We start from the raw sequence: 22,593 nt of genomic DNA, 5'->3' as shown, positions 1-22,593 counted from the left end.
CTGCGGGTTTTAAAGCAATATAAAACATATAAAAGGATACATATATATAATGAGGAACAAAATAGGTGTCCAAGGATGAGGTACTATTTACATAGATATGAAAATTCATTTTCAACCTTATTTACAATGAGGAACAAAATAGTCCAAGGGTGGAGTAATATTACATACATGAGTAACAAAATAGGTGTCCAAGGGTAGGGTTCTACATTTCTTCTCACATGTATGTTTTCTTTTGTCTGTTACATTACAGATTGGGAAATTGGAAGTTGTTAATGTAAATAAATGAGAGTCTTAGTGTAAATGAGTCTTAGTGCAAATGAGAGGACAAAATATAGGCTTGGTTTGAACTACAGATAAAAACAATGAAAGTAAGTTGAAGAGTATTGCTTTATTTAAGACAAAATGTCCTAAACTTTAAATCCTATATGAATCAAGTTTCTAAAACCATTCATATTCAAACCAATCAATTCAATCATGCTCAAACCAATTATGTGTAATACGTAAGGAAAAGTTAAAAAGTATATTTGGCACGTATAAATTAGCTCTATTTATATTGGTTAGAGTTTTTATGTGAGTTAGAAATAGGGAACTTTAACGAAAAGCACCCGGTACTGTTCACTTTAACGAAAAACCACATTTTTACACTAAAAAGTCAATCCTGGCACTATTCACTTTACCCTTTATTTTGTCCTTATCATTAAAACTCAAAGTTTTCAAGCCCTTTTCATTAGTTTTCCTTTAGAAATATCCATTTGGTCGTTTCTTAGAAAAAAATGTCCCCAATTCCTTACTCTTACACCTTAAATCTTATGTTTGTACTCCTAAATTGTACAAAACAAAAAAAAGGTCAAACCTATGTACAAAAAATGTTATAAACTCAACAGTTGATATTTCTTTGTTCACACTATTTACCATGACAAAGTTACGAAACTTGAACAAAGGAATAGTACATGCTGTGAAAAGGCTACAAAACTTGTAATAGTAGAAAAATTAACTTGTTTCAACACCTAAAGGATTTACTACTTAAACATAGTTTGTTGTAACAGGCACATGGACAAACTCAAAAGAAAATTCCAAGTAAAAACCCAAAAACTTTTGTACAATCCATCGCAAGCAATGAAGAAAGTTAATAATGACACACCTTGACCCATAATGTCCACTAGGACTCCGAATCAAGCAGTGCTGACCAACACCTGGAATGTGACGAAGCCATAAAGTGTGATAATATATAAAATGTGAATAAATTAAAATCTAAAAGTGCCTAAGTACACAAGTGCGTGGTGAGCGGATCTGGACCCTTTTCACATGCGATACAAAGCATAGGTATAGTACAGTAAGGTGAGATAATGATTATACCTTCATAAAAGACATATGTGCTGAACAGTGCCACGAATCTTCGTTGATACGGAACTCTGCTGCTAGAACCTGGAGGGGTACAAAAACAAAAAAATGTGAGTGAGTGAAAAAAAACTCTTCAAACCAATTCCAACTACCAAAGATAGTAGCCCCTCGCTGTAATACTTGTTTAATTCCCAGAAAATAACAGGCATGACTATAAATCAAAACCATAACCAAAATAATAGTCTTACAGTTATTCTACGTCAAATACCTTAACAGGAATGAGAAACCCAGGTGAAATAAACCAATAGGAAATAGCATGTTAGCCGGATCCACCTATCTTGTACGGTTGAATCAATATCTCATCCTATATATGCTAGAATCTCATCACATATCTCATCATAAATATATGCTAGCATCTCATCATATATCTCATCATAAATATATGATAGCATCTCATCATATATCATCACATATATGCTAGCATCTCATCACATATCTCATTATAAATATATGCTAGCTTCTCATCATATATGCTAGCTCGTAACATATCTCATCATATATGCTAGCATCTCATTACATATATCATCACATATATGCTAGCATCTCATCACATATATCATCACATATATGCTAGCATCTCATCACATATCTCATCATAAATATATGCTAGCATCTCATCACATATCTCATCATAAATGTATGCTAGCATCTCATCATATATGCTAGCTCATAAGTCGGAGTCACCTCTAGTGACCTGTACGACTTGTCCATAGCTCAATAAGTATACTTGCACACGAGTCGGAACCACCTAAAGTGGTCTGTACGACAGAACTGGCTGTAAATAAATATGCTCAAGTGCTACGATCACATGAAGACTATGCGAATAATCGCGGGTCACCTACAAGTCGGAACCACCTATAGTGGTCTGTACGACAAGACTGTGCACCTACCTTGGATCCAAGTTGAGCGTAAGGTGCGGGAGGTGAACATCACATGAAGGACTATGCCCTGGCCACGGGCAAGAGCACTAACACCGGGTGCAGGTTTATGAGCTCTAAATACATCTCGTTTAGCTAAAGCAATCTCATATGACATATACAACTCATAGGCAACCTGTTCAACAATATCGGAGTTGCCTAAAACATAAATGTAGTCATGTCATAACTCAATCATTTCAACTAATACCATAACTCACCTGAACTTACCGGGGTGTCTTGAATTCACCTTTGCATTTCAGAGTGTTCACCCTTAATTATGTGCAAGTAACATACACGTGAATATACCAAGATGTAAATCTGAAATTCGACCATATCATGATATTTCCAAACATATAACATATATACAAATGGCATAAAATGCATAAATTGTATCGCCCCACTCCCGAACTAATTACCTTTACAAATAATTATCGGTAATAAACCCAACTAAACACTAGCTTAATTAACTATCATACTAACTATTTTTCACCTCAATGTTACGATTCTTCACACATTGATTTATAATCAACATTTAACCACTAAAACATAAGGTTTAATCTCACATTTTTCCACCAATCTCCTTCACATTGCTCAATTTCCCAAACAAGGCTATTGTCTCAATTATTTAGTGTGGTAGTGATGAGTGTTGTGGTAATAAGTGGATGTAATGGGTGTGGTAGATGAATGTTTGGTAATGAGTGGAGGTAATGTGTGTAGTGGATGGATGTTTGGTAATGAGTGTAGTGGATGAGTGTTGTGGTAATGAGTGGATGTAATGGGTGTAGTGGATGGATGTTTGGTAATGAGTGGATGTAATGGGTGTAGTGGATGGAGCTCACGGCAAAGAATGGAAGGGAATGGATTTGTGAGATGTCATGCTTTGTTGTGGTGTGGTTTGTATATGTTTAAGGAGAAGGGATGGCTGAATGTTAAAGGAGAAAAGACCCCCATTTCCTTGCATGCAGAATTGTCCCCTTTGCATGTGTGTGTATGAATGATGTCTCCACACTGTGCATGTGTCTCTCTGCCCTCCAAGCTGTCCATGCACTTTGCCTGTGTGTGTATGCCCTCTTTTCTTCCATGTACCGTGCTTTATATTGTATCTCCACATGTACTAGCTGTTACATTCACACACACACATGCTCTTCATCATTTCAGCCACAAATCAGCCCATTCTTTGCCCATGCCGTGCCTTTCTTTCCCATGTGTGTGCTGTCCATGTACTCATCATTTCCACTCCTTCATTCTTTACTTTCTGCTGCCCATGCCGTGCCTTTCTTGCTGTTTTCTCTCTTTATTTTCACATGTACCAGCTGTTACTCTTGCACACACATGCTCTTCATCATTTCAGCTACCAATCAACACCTTTTCTCCCCATGCTGTGTTCCTCTTTGCATGTGTGTGTGCTGTCTATGTTTCTTCCATGTGCCGTGTTCATCTTCATCATTTCAGCTAGCAATCAACATATTTTCTGTCATCACATGGCAGCTATGATGTTTGTAGTTGTAGATCAACACACTTGCACACACACATGCAGATTTCTAGCCTTTTAATCTTCAAAAGCGTCCATCCTCATGTCTCCATGCTTGCACTATCCAATCTTGGCCCAAAAATGCTCCAAAATGCTCCAAATAGCACTGTGTTGCCAACTTTGTTATTTGAACCTACAAACACACAAAAATAGCTTAAAGTACTAAAATAACTAGAATTAAACTAAGTAAATACCAAGAAACAAGCTAACTAAGTTGCATATATATGCTCCTATCACTAGACAAAACATGGCAGCGTGTCTAAGTTGTCGTAAACTCGAGAGAATCTACAACTTGATAGGTCTACTCCTCTGCGACATTCTCCAAATAAGGCTTCAAACACAGCCCATTGACCTTAAAATAGGTGACATTCTTGATGTTCTCTATCTCCACAGCTCCATGGGGAAATATTTGAAGCACTTTGAATGGTCCAACCCATCTACACTTCAATTTACCTAGAAAAAGTCACAAACGTGAGTCATACAAAAGTACTTTCATACCTAGTTGGAACTCTTTCCGGAGAATTGCTTTGTCATGAAAGAGCTTAGTTCATTCTTTGTGGATCTTAGCATTCTCATATGCTTCATTTCTAAGCTCTTCCAACTCATTAAGTTGGAGCTTCCTTGCTACACCAACTTCATTGAGATCAAAATTGAACTTTTTTATAGCCCAATATGCACGGTGCTCGAGCTCTATTGGCAAATGACATGCCTTTCTGAACACAAATTGATAAGGGCTCATTCCAATTGTGGTTTTGTATGCTGTTCGATAAGCCCAAAGTGCATCATTCAACCTAAGTGACCAATCCTTCCTTGTAGGGTTGACGGTCTTCATCAAAATGTTATTTATTTCCTTATTGCTGATCTCCACTTGGCCCGAGGTTTGAGGATGATATGGAGTTGCCACCTTATGTTCGATGTTGTACTTCTTCATCAATGCCTCGAAAGGTTTGTTGTAGAAGTGGCTACCACCATCATTAATGATAGCTATCGGAGTTCCAAACCTACTAAAAATCATATTTTTGAGAAAATTCAAAACAACCTTGTGATCATTAGTTAGTGTAGTTGCTGCTTCAACCTATTTGGATACATAATCTACTGCCACCAGTATGTATATGTATCCAATCCAAATGAGGATGGAAATGGTCCCATGAAGTTGATTCCCCACACATCGAACAGCTCCACCCCCAAAATGTTGTTCAATGGCATTTCATTCCTACGGCTGATGTTCCCCATTTTTTGGCACCTATCACACTTAGAACAAAAATCAAAGGCATCTTTAAATAATGTAGGCCAAAAGAAACCAGATTGTAAAAGCTTTAAAGCTATCTTTTTCGCACCGAAATGTCCTCCACATGCCAATGCATGACTGAATGTTAACATGCTTTGCTGCGCACTCTCCGGGACACATCTTTGGATGATTTGGTCAGGGCAATACTTGAACAAATATGGCTCGTCCCAAACATAGTGTTTCACCATTGAAAGGAACTTCTTTTTCTCCTGAAAAGTGAAATCATCTCTAATTACACCATAAGAAAGATAGTTAACAAAATCAGCATACCATGGCTCTTTTTCTTGAATGACAAAGAGCTGTTCATCCGGGAATGATTCGTTGAGAGGCAAAATTGATCCATCTCCATGGTTTTCATCAATGAGGCTTGACAAGTGGGTAACAACAACATTTTCACTCCCCTTCTTGTCTCGAATTTCCAGGTCAAACTCTTGTAACAAGAGTACCCAGCTAATCAAGCATGGTTTAACATCCTTCTTTGTCAACAAGTACCTAACAGTTGCTTGGTCAAAGTAAACAATTACTTTAGAGCCAACAAGATATGAACGAAACTTCTCTAAAGCAAAAACAACAGCAAGCAACTCTTTCTCGGTTGTGGAGTATTAGAGTTGAGCATTGTTTAATGTCCGGCTTGCATAGTAAATCACATGTGGGAGCTTATTCACTCTTTGACCTAAAATAACACCAATAGCATAGTCAGAGGCATCACACATTGATTCAAAAGGTAAAGACCAATCTGGTGCCATAATAATAGAAGCAGAGGTTAGTTCATGTTTCAAGGTGTTAAACGCATTCATACAATCTTTATCAAAGTGAAATACAACATCTTTAGCCAAAAGATTGCATAATGGACGAGTGATCAGGGAAAAATCTTTAATGAAATGACGATAAAAACTAGCATGTCCTAGAAACCTTCTCGCTCCCTTCACTGATGTAGGGGCTGCCATATTTGAGATGATGTAAATTTTTGCTTTGTCAACTTTAATTCCCTTGCAAGATATTACATGACCCAACACAACACCTTGTTTCACCATGAATTGATACTTTTCCCAATTAAGAACCAAATTTGTTTCCTAACATCTTTGAAGCACTAGAGAGAGATGGTTAAGGAAATCATCAAAAAAAGATAGAATTTTAGGGTTTGTTGATGGTGTAAATATTGAAAAAGATAAGGGGAATTTTTGTCTTAAAATGTTATAATTTTGTGTTCCATAGATGTGGAACCAGTCGTTCTAGGGGATGAAATGGAACGAAAAATCAGACAAAACTCGTTCTATGGGACAACACGTTCCACGATTTTTAGCGCACTAAACGTGGGATAGAACGCCTCGTCCCACTGCGTTTCGTCCCATTCCACGTACCAAACGGTACCTTAGGGTTTGGGAGACTGGATCTTTTTGTGTTTAGTAATGTTTAGGGTTTTTTATTTTATTTATTTTTTTATGAAGCGGTCATGTATTGCATTTCATAACAAAAAAAAAGTACAAAGGGAGGGCAAAAAGTTAGTCCAATTACAGGGAAAGATCATCCTCCAACAGTACATAGCTTTGGAATCCTCTGCAGCATAGCTTTGGAATCCTCAATAATATGTCCAATAGAAGACATATTAGTGACAGTATCCCTTAACGCTAAAATGATCTGAAGCGAGTCGCTCCCGAAAGTAACATTATGAAAACCCATTGTCGACGCCAACACCAAGCCATCCCTAAGAGCTAAAAACCTCAGCGTGAAAGGAAGAGGGGACAAAATCGAAATTCCTCCCAACCCGTGCAACAAAATTTCCATGGCAATCCCGCACAACAATTCCAATACCTCCCATCATGAGATCCTTAATCAAGGCACCGTTTGAATTAGTACTAATAAACTCATGCCACAAAGAAGTGACACGTGAAACAAAGATGTTTGGGACTTCAAACATGTTATTCCACAACCTTGAATTTCTTTCTCCCTAAATTGCCCAGTACAGCATCATGAAGAGATCAAATTTGGGAGCAAGAAGTTGCTTAACCAAGACTAGCGCCCAATCTTTCATGGGAGTCCTTGTATCACATCTTGGAAGATGACCAAGGGGGGACGATGGCTATATGCAGTGGGCAAAGTGGCATTCCCCCAACAAGTGAGCGGCAGATTCCTCATTTGAGTCACAAAGGCAACAAAATAAATCATTTGTAACCCGGTGCTTACCAAGATTGCTCTTCGTTGGAATAAAATTGTTTCATAGTTTCCACATCCCCATCTTGGTCTTTGGTGGCACTTTCGCTTGCCATATTTAATTTGTTCCAAAGCAAGGTGTATGAATTAGAATGGGAAGAGGAAGAGGCTTTCAAGGAGATCAAATAGATCCAGTTGTAGGCAACATGGTATGCTCTTTTAACCAAGAATTTACCGCCTTTATTGAAATGCCAAATTAACCTGTCATCCAAATTTCGTAAGCTCAAGGGTTGGGAAAGAATTAGCTCCGACTCGACATCCGTGAAGGTCTCAGTTATGATTGGAGTTTTCCATTTCTTCGAACTTGAATCAATAAGATCGAAGATAGTGGAAAGAAAGCAATTTGGGGTTTAGGAGAGAACACCCGAAATCGAGACGGAAAATGGATCTAGGCATCTTCCCAAATCTTTAACTTTTCTCCATTACCAACCTGCTAGCGGGTTCCCCTACTAAGAATCTCCCACGCATTGCAGATAATTTTACAACACAAGGAAGCCTCATTCTTAATTGGAGCTTCCATAAAAGAACAATTTGGAAAATATTTGGCCTTTAAAACCCGAGCAACAAGGGGGTTCGGTTCGTTTATAAGCCTCCACCCTTGCTTGGCAAGCATGGCAAGGTTGAAGGCATATAAATTCCTAAAGCCGAGACCTCCTTCACACTTCGGAGCACAAACTTTTTCCCAAGACATCCAATGAATTTTCTTCTCTCCATCCATCCCATTCCACCAAAAGGCAAAAATAAGGTGGTTAAGATCCTCTCAAAAATATCTTGGAAGAAGGAAATAATTCATAGTGTAGAGGGGATAGTTTGCGCCACCACTTTCATAAGAATTTATTTGCCCGCTAGACTTAGAAATTTCCCTTTCCAACTTCGAAGCTTCTTCCAAATTCTCTCCTTCAAAAAACCAAAGCATTGCCTCTTGTTTCTACCAACAAGAGTTGGAAGCCCTAAATATTTCTCATGCTTTGGTACACACTGAACCCCCAAAAGGCTAGCCAATATTTTTTGCGTCCTCCGTTTAGTATTACGATTGAAACAAACTGCATTTTTTGAAGATTAATCATCTGCCTTGAAGTTGCCTCATAAGAGCTCAAAATAGTGGTTATTTAGGCACACTCAGTTTCCTTTGCTTTGGTTATCATCGGCAAAAATAAGGTGGTTTATGACTAGAGCATTTTGACATAAAGAGATGCCATGGAGCAGACTTGCGTTGACACACCCCGACCCGGAATGTCCACTAGGACTCCGAATCGAGTTGTGCTGGCCGACACCTGGAGGGTAACGAAGCCATAAAGTGTAGTGATGTGGAAAATGTGAATAAATTTAAACCTAAAAGTGCCTAAATACAAGAGTGCGTTGTGAGCAGGAATGAACCCAATTCACACGTGATAACAGAACATAAGTAGGGTACAGTAAAGTAGGATGAGAATTATACCATTGAAGGTAATCTCCAATACTAATATTTGCCAAGAATCCTCGTCGATATAAAAGCTCAGCTACTAAAACCTAGAGGGGCGAAAAACAAGGGTGAGTGGGCCTGAAAATAAAGTTTCATAAAAACCTTGGAAAACATTATAACCCCTCGCCGTAAAACATGTATAATTTCCAAAATATACATACTATGTATAGTATGAAAAATACTTATCGTAGCCTGCCAAATGTAAATAAGGTATGACATCCCAAAATCACAAAATCTCAATAGTAATATAAGTAAAATCAAGTGCTCAACAATCTATACTAGCACACAAGTTGGAGTCGCCTAATGCGACCTGTACGACTGCACCAATTGCTCATCAATCTATGCTAGCACACGAGTCGGAGTCGCTTAATACGACTTGTATGATAGGACTAAGTGTAATAATATACGCTCTAGTACTACATTCACGTAAAGATTAGCACTATTCGTTGTCACATACGAGTCATAATTGCCTATTGCAATCTGTACGACAGGACTAGCACCTACTTGGAACCAAGGCGAGCATGCGGTGTTGATGTGAAAAACACGTGAAAGACTAGCTTGGCCATGGGTTGAGCACTAACACCTGGTGTAGCAATGATGAGCAGACTATATGAATATAAGCATGCCATAATGATGCAATAATTCGAAACAATATAATAAACTTACCTGAACTTACATGCGCATGTCGTAGGATTATTGAGCATTTCACCATAGTACAACATTTCTAATAACGATATTTAATCATGGCATGATATGCATCAATCAATTCAAAAGCATTTGTGGAAACTATCAATCATATATATATATATATATATACACATACATATATATATATATATATATACACATACATATATATACTATAAAAAGGAAAATATACACTCACCTGAAGTCCGCGATACAACTCCCTAGCACGAATATCGAGGCATCACGAATGATCGGCACCTAAAACAATTATCAAATCACGTCTTAGAATTCTTATCAATAGAACACGTAACTTACATAAAACACATCCTCATGGATGTTCTAAAATGATTTGAAACCTATTGACCAAAAGTCAATCGTTGGTCAAAAGTCGACGGTAGGGTCCACAAACCTACGTAATTCGATCCAGAAGATCTGCAATTCAGATTTCCGATTTGTAACTTCCAAAGATCCACATTATACTTATAAAATTTCATTACGAACCAACGGTTGGATCTTCACCAATTTCAAATTCAAGTGGCGGTCAACATTTTATTTTACGAGCTCACAAATCCAATTTGGGAAGATCCGTACGTCTGTTTCCCAATCCGTAAGTTTCTAATATCCTCAAATATTACGTACTATAACGTATTAAAGTTTGGTGACGATCCAGTGATTGGATTGTCCATTCATATAAGGATCAAGTAGCGGTCTCTATCAAAACTATGTTCAAACGATGGGATTTCATCAATCGAACTTCACCTATGGAATTGGAGTATCAAACTTAGCTTAGGAAGGTCAGGGGGTGCCTCGGCCCACGAGCCGCTGCATGCGGCAATCGTCCACCCCGACTCGCCTGAAAATTCAACTATTCCCATAAATTCTCAAATTTTTACAAGAATGAAGATCTCAATAAGTAGAGTAAGTTTTATATCTATGACCATCTCCAATTTGGCCGGGAAAAGTTCCAATTTAGCTCATACTCGCCGGAAACCCTAGAATGGGTGAGCTTCGATTCTTCCTTCTTGGTGTTCCGCTACCCTTATAACTGATTTGGCTTTGTTCCAGGGCCCAAGGGAAGTTGTTAGATGGTGGGGATCGACGATAACGCCTTCAAGAATGGCGGATCGACGCCATGGAAGCCCCAACGCCACCGATGATATTATACTAGAAATATGAGCTAATCCTCGTCTATAATGGGTGGAAATGGAAAATGAGAGGTCGGGAACAAGTTTCCAAGTGAAAGCTCGATGAATTTCACCTGAAAAATTGCTGGAAGAGTACCAGAATTAGACTGCAACTCTCGGGTCTGCACTCAGGTCGTGGATCTTAAACGGGTCAAAGAGAATGGGTTTCTAATCCCTTGTTCACTCCTTCCCTCCTTGGTCCTCTCTTTCTTCCTCGTGATTGGTCCTTGTCTTTTCTCTCTCTTAACTATTCGCTGAGCCCTCCTCCTCCTCCTCCTTTCTTCCTTTTTTTTCCTGATTGGGCATTAGGCCCTTTCTTTTCTTTTTTTCTTCTTCTCTCATCCGTCCCTTTCCCTTAACTAATATTAAATAATAACATAATAAAAAATAATATTAAAAAAATAATATAATAATTATGAGAAATATATAAAATAATAAATAGTAATCTGTATAAAAGAACTTTTCAGATTTATAGTTCCGTAAAACCTCCGTCGTAGTTCCGATTTCAATTATGCTTGCGTTTACGCATTCACATCGCCGAGTACTTCTGGAATACGGTAAAGTAATAGTTCGTACGTGTCACGAACTAACGAAAACCAATAATCTTGCCTTTAGGGTATTTTCATCAATTCGCATTTTAAAAAATTAATGAAATCGTAAAAGTAGGGACGGGTTGTCACATGCGTTCTCCTTCTTTGCAATGAGCATGGACAGACCCTCTGTACATATAATAGGAACAAGTAGGGAAAAAAGGGGTCACCCTGGCGGAGGCCTCTCATTGGATAAAGATACCCTTTAGGAGACCCATTAATGAGGAATGAATAGGATACGGTGGAAACGCAAGTCATCACCAAATTAATCCATCTCTGGGAAAAGCCTAGTTTCTAAAGGACACAACAATAATAGCACCATTCCATTCTATCGTATGCCTTGCTCATGTCCAGTTTTAAGGACAAATCCATTCTTTCCTCTCAAGAGTCAGAATAAATAATGAGATATCTCAGTAGCCAGAATGGTGTTGTCTAAAATTAATCTTCATGGCACAAAGGCGCTCTGGTGATGTGATATAATATGGGGCAAGAAAGCTTTTAATTTGTTCGCCAAAGCCTTGGAGGCTATCTTAAACAGGACATTACAGAGGCTAATTAACCTCAGATTGCTCATATATTTTGGCTCATGGACCATAGGGATAAGGGCAACTGGAGTGAAATTAATTTGCTTTAGGAGTTTACCGGACTTGAGAAATGACTTGATCGCACGAGTGACGTCTGAGCCTACAATTTCCCAATATTTTTGAAAGAAGAGGGGTGGCATGCCATCCGAACTTGGCGACTTTGATGGGTGCTTTGGAAGATGGCCTCCCTGATTTCTTCATTAGTGAAATTCTGCTTCAAGTGGGCATTCATATCAGTAGTAACTCTCCTATCTATCGTCGCAATGACCTCACCACTTTTCGAAGTTCTGGATTAGAACATATCACCAAAATAATTGAGCACAATCTCCTCAAGTTTATAATTGTCATCCTGCTACTTCCCATGGGTATTAGTCAACCCCTTGATCTTGTTCTTAGCTTGACGGTTACAAGCCATTCGATGGAAGAATTTTGTGTTGAGATCACCCCCTTTCAACCATAACACCCTATATCTTTGGCACCAAAATGTCTCTTCTTGGCTAAGCAATTCATCAAGTCTTTGAGAAAGAGAGGACCTCTCTGCAATCACAGAATCAAAGGAGGGCAGAGTTAAGTGGAACTCAATTTGGCACACACCACATTTGTCTCGGATTGCTGAGCATAGGATACGGCTCGTTGCCATTTCAGAAGAGCACATTGTGTGGCTTTTATTTTGTGAACAACTTGGTACATTGGGACTTCAGTAACTTTGATTACAGCCTTACACTCCTTTCAGCCATACACTCCTCGTGGTGAGTCCAAAACTCTTCGAACCTGAAGGTAGGGCGGCGTCTACTACTTCGTTCGCTCTCTCCTTTTGTGCACAGAAGAATCGGCAGGTGATTGGACTTACTTTGATCAAGATGGTTCACTGGAGAAAGGGGAAACAATGACTGCCAATTTGGGGATGCCATACAACGATCAAGCCTCTCCTTAACCCCACTGTGACGGGTGGTGATTCTGGTGAACCATGTGAACGAGTTGCCATTAAAACATAGGTCCGACAAGCCACAATCATTAATCAGTTCCCTGAAATTCAACATTTGTCGGATGGGTCTGACTGCTCCCTATCTAATGATTCCATATCTGTGAGGTTTCACATTGCCCCTTAAGGTTTTGGAATTATATCAGTTTACACATTTTGATATTTGAACATCTATATATTCATTTTTTTTTGTTGAAATGTCTTTAATATTCATTATGTTGATGAGTTTTTAGTTAACGTGGTCAACATGTCATCACAATTACGAAGTTCGTGCTTACCATATCATCAATTTGATAAAGATTCAAATAATTTATTAGTCCTTTATGTATTACAAATACATTATTTTTTTTTATGAACAAAATATTATCTGCATTAAGGGAATGTGAGCCTTACAATGGACTAGCGTAATATGGTTCAAATTCGTCTTTAACGATAGTTAAACTTAAGACCACTTACAAGTGAAGAGAAATATCACAGGAACGTAGAATCAAGTGGCTACAAATACATAATTTTGGTCCTTTATGTTTTGAATCAATCAATATATTTGATCCTCCATGTTAATTTTGGTCCTTTTGGTACCGTTTGGTATGTGAGACAGGATGGAACGAAGTGGGACGAGGCGTTCCGTCCCACGTTTGGTGCGCCTAAAATGGATGGAACGCGCTGTTACACGGGACGGTGAATTTTCGTTCTGCCTCACCTCTTGGAACAACTCGTTCCACATCCGTGGAACACAAAATTATAACCTCTCTGTCTCCTTCTTCCTTCATGTTTCCGTCCGAGGACATCTTTACTCACTCTCCGTTCCATCCCATCCCATCCTATCCCATTCCATTGCATCCCGTACTGTCTGCATACCAAATGATACCTTTATGTTTTGAATCAATCAATATTTCATCCTCCATGTTTTGCTTTCCCGGGTGAGCAAGGGCTACCCACAATCCCAGCACCCGAATAAAAAATGGCAAATACGTCTTGGGGTCTTCCAATGTTTCCAGTCCTATATATCCACACCAACCTACTAGTACAGTAATAGTAATAATACTCCTCCATTGCACCCAGTGCTTCTTCCTTCCTTGTCGCCTAGACTTCTGCAACCGAGAGAGTCGCACGTCGCGTTGTCTCGTCTTAAGTCCCAAGCAAACGCCCAAATTGTTGGGGGAAATTGCAATGGATGCCAAGGACATCTTGGGCTTGTCCAAAACCTCGCATCCCGCATCCCAGGAGAAGAAATCTCGACCAGTTAAGGAGTCTCAGAGAAAACCAGATGGCATTTCGCGCGAGGTATGCTTTGATTGTGTGTGTTTAGGGTTTTTCGAATTTCGCTTAAATTTCACAAATTTCGCCTAAATTTATCAAATTTTGGGGATGATGCATGCTGGGTTTCTCAAATTTGGTTGAATAATCTCGAACAACTGAGAAATTGAATTAATAATGCGTGTTTGGGCTTGTCGAAGTGCAGGTGTATGCGCTTATCGGGGGTGTTCCACCTCTCATGCCGGCAGTGGAGCCATTACAGCTGAAAAAACGGCCTCCGACTGACGAAAAGGTTAATTTTGTTCATCATATGTTTATTTACTCACATTTGTAGTATTACCTGAAGCCTTGTTATTGTGTTTGGTTTGAGTTGCTTGAGAATGTAGCCGGTTACTGATTTTATGCGGTGTTAGTTTTTTCGGGTGTTTGACTTTCGATAATCAGTTATGCTAAATCTGGCATTATGCTTTCAGATCACTTGGCAGTGGCTTCCTTTTACAAGTTCTGCTCGGAAAGATAATTTACAGCTCTATCACTGGGTAGGTTTTGTACCTTATGTAGCGCGCCTCCAAGCTCTGCGATTTTTTTTTTTCCCTCTAGTTGGGCTGTGCATGTTTTTAGTCGCTTGTATTTTGCAGGTTAGAGTTGTAAATGGTGTCCCACCTATTGGTGACTACTCCTTTGCCAAGTATAACAAGGTACATTTATCCATAACTGTGTTGGGAAAGGATTGTCCCTCTTCGTATGGTCATAGACTTTTACTTTGTTTCGCATGCAAGTGAATGTATATTTATTATTTTTATTTTTATTTTTCAAACTCTGTGCAGTCTGTGGATGTTGTCAAATACACAGACGAGGAGTATGAGAAGCATTTGACTGATGATGTAGGTATCAAATCAAGATTTTATTTGTATGATGTCATTTAATTTAGGGTATTTGGATTTTAGGGCCTGAATAAGTGCTGTATTAGATGGTAAGATTATTGCGTTTTTTAATCTAATTTAGGTTAAGATTTTAAAATCCAGATCCACATCATATGAAATGGTTTTAAGTGGATTTTAAAATCCAGCTCTGCATCATATGAAATGGTTTTAAGTGTTCTTATTATTGGCAAATATTGCCATCTGAAATTCCGGCCCCACCATAATTAAGCTTGGAAAGTAGGAATTTAATTGTGAGAATGCTTTTCAGTGTGCTTCCTTGTCTCATTTGCTGTTACTAAATTTTGTCTTCATTAGATGTGGACAAAGGAAGAGACGGATCAATTGTTTGAATTGTGTCAACAGTTTGATCTACGCTTCATTGTGATAGCAGACAGGTTCCCGTCTTCTCGTACTGTGGAAGAACTGAAGGAACGCTATTACAAAGGTATTTTTTTATATTTTTTTTTGGTAAATCTATTACAAAGGTATTGTTTCTCTGTTTTCTTCATGAATTTTTTTGCTCATTGTTTGGTTCACTTTCATGATGTTCATGTTATGCTTTGATTTCTATGCATGAATCTTTAAATGATTACTGTTGTGAAAGATCATTGGACTTGGTTCTTGTTGATGCTGATTACACCACTTTTTATTGTAGTATCTCGATCTATATTAATTGCTAGAGCTGCGGCATCGCCTGGAGATGTTTCAGAGCATCCTATTGTTAAGGTTTGTAGCTTTGTCAACTGATCTTTTAGGCGAATATTAATTCTTTTTTGTTGGCAGAGACGATCTCTGTGGGAGCAAGTTAGTTAAGCTGTGTATGTCTTGCTCTCTATAGACCCTGCATTGGGGCAGACATGTTGAACAGGCTGCCCTTTTATTAGTTTCTTTACTTAACATATTTTTTCTGATTTGGTTTCTCTTGTTTTGTCTTGGTTTAGGAACCTTACAAATTTACACAAGAGAGAGATCGCAAGCGAGCATTGTCCATGGTTCTCTCTCAAACAAAGCACCAAGAGAGAAAAGACTCGGAGGTATAAATTTCATCCATCTATTTAGTGATTAATTCTTACATGTGGCCCTGCGACGTTAATTGGGAATATGATTTTTCAAATGGATACGGTCCTTTCTTTACTTGTCTGATCCATTGTAAATTTTCTTAGGTTCTGGCTGAAGCCAAAAGAATAGCTGAGTCACGCATGGCTGCAAGGGTAAGTTTACCGGTACATATACTGCTGTGCTTTATTTGTATTTACTGGTGAGTTCACAACCATTTAGGAAACTGTAGTTTCTTGACGCTTCTACTCTGTGGGTAGAATAAGTGCCATGCTTCTCGAAAGTATAATGCTTCTCGAAAGTAGAATGCTTCATATTGCACAATAACTATCCTTTTTCTTTTGGTTTTGGATTTTCCTCTTTTCGTTTTGAAGTTTGCGCTTACAAATTTTTAAACTTTCATGTTAGTTCTAGCTGAATTTGTACAAATTTGTAAACTTAAACTTTACTTCTGTAAGTAATAAATTGTGGCTGGGGTATGTTTGCTAACTGTGTTAAGTGTATAGAGATCTTTGATGCTTTGTTACAGATAGATACATGTTTTTTTGAACAAATGATATTATCTACACTAAGGAGGGGGTGGGCTAAGCCTCACAATGGGCTAGCAATAATGTGGTTCAAATTTGCCTTTGGTGAGAATCGAATCTAAGACCTATTACTTACAAGTGAAGAGGAATACCACTAGACCGTAGTATCAAGATATGTACCTTTACATCGGTTCAGCATTCCTCCTTGTCTTGGTAAACCACTAACCCATGTTTCCTGAATTAGGAGGTTTTCCAGTATCTGTTGATAACCCTTATTTCTATTAAATAGAATTTTTAAAAGTATATATTAGTGACTCGAGACTTGTGGAAGGGTTATAGCCTATAGATATCAGATTATGCCAATATATTGGTGGTTCAGTTTTCAACAGAATGAATAGTTATGTGCATGCACCTGACTGTTGTGCATATTTATATACTTAGTTTTTCTGTATTTCAGAATGCTAAAGAGTCAGAGTTGCCTATAACATTTAATGTGGAGAGGGCTATCGTTCCTGGTGAGACTCTGTCACCCTCATCCAACTCCGAGTTACCCTCTGCAATGGTTGCACCTTCAACTTCAATGGCAGAGAATACCTCTACTCTAGCTTCTCTCCGAATGGTATGTTTAACTGGTTTGCTAGATTTTGTTCTATTTCCTCTTTTTTTTTAAACCGAGTTCTATTTCCTCTTTCATTTCCCATGAAAGTTACTGCATGACTTCATTTTTGGTTCTTTTTGTATCCATTTTTTCTTCAAGGAAAATCTTGTACTGCTTCTTGAGCCACTCCATATTGTTTAAATTTCTTTGAAAGATGTGAGATATCCATTCTTGAGTCTATTGACGGACTGATTGAGGAAATTTCCAGCTTCGGGTGTATCTTAGGACATATGCGCTGGACCAAATGATCCAAGCTGCAAGCTCATCTGCTGGACTTCGGACTATCAAGCGGGTCGAGCAAAGTTTGCAAGAACTTGGGGTCTGTACTACTTCGTGAACTATTGATTAATTATAGATGCTTATTTCGTTGTCACACTAGGTAGTATATTTTTATCTTGAGTGGCAATTTTTGAGATCCATACATGTTACCATGTTTGTTATCTTGTTTCATAAATTTCTCCTTTGCTTTGCTTTTGAGTCTCCCATACCTTATCAGCATAGAGGCTAAATCACTTGATAATTCAGTTTCAGTGCAATGTCTGTTCTATCACGAATGTGGATGAATTTCTAGACAATTACTTGTTGTAACAACTTATAGAATTTTCATTGAAGAGAGATGCTTTGCGGTTTTTGGTGGTCCTGCTTTGTGTATTCTTGAATTCTATTTGAAAGTTTAGATATCATTGTTTGCTCACTTCTAGTTATCTTGTTTTAATATTAAGCTCAGTTAGATCGTTTGGTTCTTGATAATCATGGATATTGCCATGCAAAATTGCATAGTACGTATTTATATTCAGAGCAACAAATCCTATTAATATCTTTATTCTTCATTCATTAGTTTCTAAAAGAGTTTAAAGTAGTGCATTTTTTCTTTACAGGTTAATTTAAAGCCGAGAGTTCCAACTAAATCCGTTTGTGCACAGCATCTTGAATTAAGAAAAGAAATATTGACGCTACTGAATCTTCAGAAACAGGTGTCACTTAGCTAAGCTTTTTCTTTTATAACTACTGTAAATATTTTGTAATTTTTAGAAAGCATCGTATATTCCTTAAAACATGTATTGGTGATATTTGCATATCTCCAAGTGTTTGCATGGGGTATGTGTTGTAATTTTGATTTCCTTAACCAAACTGCTTTTATGGCCTGCTATGTACTGTCTTTTGGTTATCAGTTACAATATAAGGAGGCAGAAGGCTCATCTTATCGTGATAGTCCATACGAAACACCAGGCACACCCAAGGTTCGTTGTCCTTGCTTGTAGTAGGCTTCTCACTTCTCAGGTGATAAGCTAGCTTGTGATTCAAACAATGGGATTTTTCTGACAGTGCGTCTTCTTATGTGGTGACCAGGATCGCACTTTTGTCCCTGAATCAACAAGTTTTGGAGGTGATGTATTAGGTGACAATAGGAAACCTTGTCTAATCCGGCATGGCTTGTTTGATATTTTTGGTGGTTCTGTGTTTTTTTTTTTCTAGTACTATTGACCTCATTAATATCCATTGGATGTCAGGGGAAAGAGTTGGTAAACGAGACCAAAAACGAAAGGCCCCTGGTAGGGCAGAAGCTCCATCATCGCCTGCGCAGCCTAAAAGGCCTAGAAAGTTAAGGGCATCAGATATGTAGCTCCAGAACTGAGTAAGCAAATTAGCTTTGAGTTGAAGTGGCATGCGGAATGCATAGTGAAATTGGTGCAGGTCATCTGGTATATTACGTTGCCATTATATTGAAGTTTCAAATGTAAGAGCAATCGAAGTAGGAGAAGATGATGTAGTTTCTATCCTTCATGTAGTTGGTGGTTAACGGTGATGGGCGATGCACATCCACCGAATCCTTTCTGATGTAGTAAAAATAGTCACAATCAGGCGTTATAACATTAGGTTTAAACCATGTGAAAAGCTGTTTAATGTTATATTTATGTAAATACATCATGTGAGAATGGCGTTCGATGGCCCTCGCTAAATTTTCTTTGAATTGCAGTAGTAGATTGGTAGTTAGCTCATTGAGGATGATTGCGTATGCTTGTCCGGCGTGAAAGCATCTGATAACAAGTATGAGTTTACTCGTTTTTCGCTTTTGCTTGGCAATGATGAAATGACGATTCTTAGAATTAACAACCAACGGACCAATTGATATTGGGTTCATTTGATGCATCCGTATTATCGAGAGATAGATATGGTATTGTCACATCGAGTTCTGATGCTTGGCTAGCAAGCAAATATGAACACCAAGGGAATTGGCAACAGAGAGAGGGTCTCACGCTCAATGTATTTATCAACCTTCTTGGCCCGTGCATGGTATAACTAACCACTAACCTGACGCAAGCTACATCTCGGATTTAGGTTAAGTTAAAAGATTGTACCCACCAGAGTTTACATTCAAAGGACAGCAAACGAGTTTCAACCGTGGTGCTTCGCTACATGGGTCATTCGTTTGCATCCCAAGGTAAGTTGGCGTTCCAATTTGATTTGCACGACCTTGTTTTCAAGGCCGCGAGGTTCCGATCTCAGCCATAATCGTTTGACCAGAAGTTCAGGCTGCCACATCTATAACAAAGTATACGCTTGGTCATTTGGCCGCCACACTTGATTCTTGAAGAACATAGTTAGGTCTTAGATTTAAGGTTTGCACGCCACGTAAGGTTTGTGTGACCCTGAATGTCTGATGACAATCAATAAAATCCCTCAAACTAAAACAACACCTAATAAAAATGCAGAAAATTACCTTACGAATCTTAAACTTAAATTCAAATGTTTAACATAGATACTCTCCAACAAAAACTTCCTACAGACAGACTTCCGTTTCTAGAACATAGAGAGTTGTACATTAGAGTTGTAGCGAATTTCTTTATGACAAGTAATTATCTGGTATTCCAAATTTGTGGATATGGTAGTCGGTTTTGTCTCCGTCATGAAAAACTTGTCTAGTTACTTTCTTGGTCATTGTATCATTAGGATGAGAAATATTGACACTGAGAACAAGATGTGATTTTCTAATTTATACTCTACTTTTAAGTGAGAGGTTTTAAAATTTGAATCTCGTGAATACCAAGTTCAATACGAAATTATTATGTCAGATACATTATGGTTCAACACAAATCGCCCACCCACAGTATAGATACATTGTTATATTGGCACAAAAAAAAAAAAAAAAAGATTTTATAATTAATATGGGTCCAAAACACAAGGGCACCACACAAACCAAGTCCAATTATGTCCCAAATTGGTAGCAGAAGCATGAAAGCGCAAAGCTTGCCAATAGGATACGAGCAAGGCAATCTCACCTTATCCACCACGCTCCCACCACAATCACTCCTTATCCACATACATTACAAATATACATATAACCCCAAAATTGTTGGTGATACAACCCTAGCTAGCCTACTTACTTCTCTCCATATATCCCGATACATTCTTCTCCTAAAAAAATATAGAGGAAACTACGGGAGGAATAAATGGCAGCGATGAACTCTAGTGTGCTGGCATGCAACTATGCCGTCTCTGGCACCAGAATGTCTGAACTTGTCAATGCAAACACGACTTGCATGCCTTCAGTTGTATTGGCTGCTCAGACCAAAGTTGTAGCACTCAGGGCCCAACAGCCTAGCACACAAAATAATCAAGGAGCTGATGGAAGAAGGGCTGTGCTGCTCTCCCTGGCGGCCATTGCTTTCACCGCTTTTTCTTCCAACTCCACTGCCAATGCCGGTGTCATTGATGATTACCTCGAAAAAAGCAAAGCCAACAAGGTAGCTATAGCTAGCTGCATCCTCTGTGCACAACATACATACCTAGATACATGTGTATGTCTATATTGAATGATGTTCTAAAAGAAAGACGGTTGAGATTGTTAAAATACATTATAGAGTGAGTCCCACGAAAATGTGTCAATTAATTGTGCAAAAAAAAATAGTGTCATGGAGCCGTATAATGTATTTGATTATGTATACTAATTACATTGCTGTATCTCATATATATAGGAACTGAATGACAAGAAGAGGCTGGCAACAAGCGGTGCAAACTTTGCAAGAGCATTCACTGTTCAATTTGGATCATGCAAGTTCCCTGAGAACTTCACTGGCTGCCAAGATCTTGCCAAGCAAAAGGTACCTGCAAGCTCCATTAATCCACTTAATCATGGTTTTAATTGCAATTAGTTTTATTTTAACATTTGAATTGAATTTATATTTAATTTATTTGCTTACTTAAATTTATTTTTTGATTATATTTAATTTATTTGCTTAATTAAATTTGGTTAATGGATGAATGGATGCAGAAAGTACCATTTCTCTCTGACGATCTTAGTTTGGAGTGCGAAGGCAAGGACAAGTACAAGTGTGGTTCCAACGTTTTCTGGAAATGGTGATCATCCAAACAGAAGGGACAACCAACCATCCAAATCCATTAATTTCTCTCAACTTTAAACCATGTAATGTATGCAGCAAATATGCAGTATTGTATGTATGTAGCTTAATTTCTTGTTTATTGAAAAGCTTCGACAATCGTTCATCTTCGTGTCTTGCAGTTAATCAGTCATTTGATCGGCTTCTTATGTATATAGTTCTGTAGTTTTGTTTGAACTCTTGGCATCTTGAAAGATAGAAGAACTGGATATACAAAAACTTCACTCACTCAGATATCTTGTAAATTCTTTAACATAAATCAATCATAAATGAAATGAATATGAAGTTCACAAAAACATTGTTACATTACCCTTGTATCAATTCTATACAAGTTCAGTTCACAAAAACCTTATGATTATCTTCACCCTTTCCATTATTAAGTTACTAATACTAACATTTGCTATTTAACCCCAATCCACACCCCAGCAGGGCTGATAATAAGGTTTTTGAGGCCTGGGCGATGCCAAAAAATATGCTCTTCCTTCATATAAGGAAATTATTTGTTTTCATACTCAAGACTTCGATAAATTTATACTTAGAAAAGCACTTCAAACTCAATAATTTAGAGATACGGAAAATCTAATTTATTTTATATCGAGAGAAGAGAACAAAAAAACCTCAGCTACAGAATCCCAAACATGCAAATCGTCAATGGTAGTATTTGAAATCCCACCAGACATTTCATTACCTATTCCCACTCCAGAGCAAGTTGGAGTGGTGCCATGAACTCTTCTAACTATGATGTTCGAAGTCGGAGGAGCCATTTTGATTCCATAATGATCCCAGCCACTTTTCACTGCTACAAGATCGTCGCCACTCTCTATGTAACAGTCTTCAATGCACACACTAGTACTCGAATCTGAAACACAAGATACAAATTAAATTTTATAAACAAAGATGTTTCTTTAAGTTAATTTCCTTGAATAGTTTTCGTT

General features: G+C 38.1%; 2 protein-coding genes across 9 annotated transcripts; both read left to right on the top strand.

Moving 5' to 3' along the window:
• The first annotated feature begins 13,607 nt into the window (after window positions 1-13,607).
• On the top strand, window positions 13,608-19,230 carry LOC103432239 (SWR1-complex protein 4-like). 8 transcript variants are annotated; one of them, XM_008370419.4, is made up of 15 exons: window positions 13,608-14,121; window positions 14,300-14,386; window positions 14,568-14,633; window positions 14,733-14,792; window positions 14,922-14,978; window positions 15,333-15,462; window positions 15,673-15,743; window positions 15,959-16,051; window positions 16,181-16,228; window positions 17,058-17,219; window positions 17,467-17,577; window positions 18,137-18,232; window positions 18,431-18,499; window positions 18,609-18,657; window positions 18,770-19,230. In XM_008370419.4, exons 1-15 carry the CDS (start codon window positions 14,008-14,010, stop codon window positions 18,880-18,882), a joined length of 1,326 nt encoding a protein of 441 aa, XP_008368641.1. In that variant the 5' UTR covers window positions 13,608-14,007; the 3' UTR covers window positions 18,883-19,230. The 8 variants fall into 8 exon arrangements, with proteins under 8 accessions (XP_008368641.1, XP_008368642.1, XP_070671052.1 ...); XM_008370420.4 differs by having other exon boundaries at window positions 13,618-14,121; window positions 18,609-18,645; XM_070814951.1 differs by having other exon boundaries at window positions 13,741-14,121; window positions 16,181-16,240; window positions 18,609-18,645.
• A 1,236-nt stretch (window positions 19,231-20,466) lies between these two features.
• Window positions 20,467-21,764, top strand: LOC103432238 (photosystem I reaction center subunit N, chloroplastic-like). The gene is made up of 3 exons (XM_008370418.4): window positions 20,467-21,004; window positions 21,236-21,361; window positions 21,532-21,764. The coding sequence occupies exons 1-3, from the start codon at window positions 20,711-20,713 to the stop codon at window positions 21,619-21,621; spliced, it is 510 nt and encodes a 169-aa protein (XP_008368640.1). The 5' UTR covers window positions 20,467-20,710; the 3' UTR covers window positions 21,622-21,764.
• Window positions 21,765-22,593: the final 829 nt, after the last annotated feature.

Source organism: Malus domestica, chromosome 01, assembly GCF_042453785.1.
Source record: "Malus domestica chromosome 01, GDT2T_hap1".
Classification (NCBI taxonomy): Eukaryota; Viridiplantae; Streptophyta; class Magnoliopsida; order Rosales; family Rosaceae; genus Malus; species Malus domestica.
The sequence above is the reverse complement of the archived record's forward strand: the minus strand, read 5'-3'. Positions and strand labels throughout refer to the sequence as shown.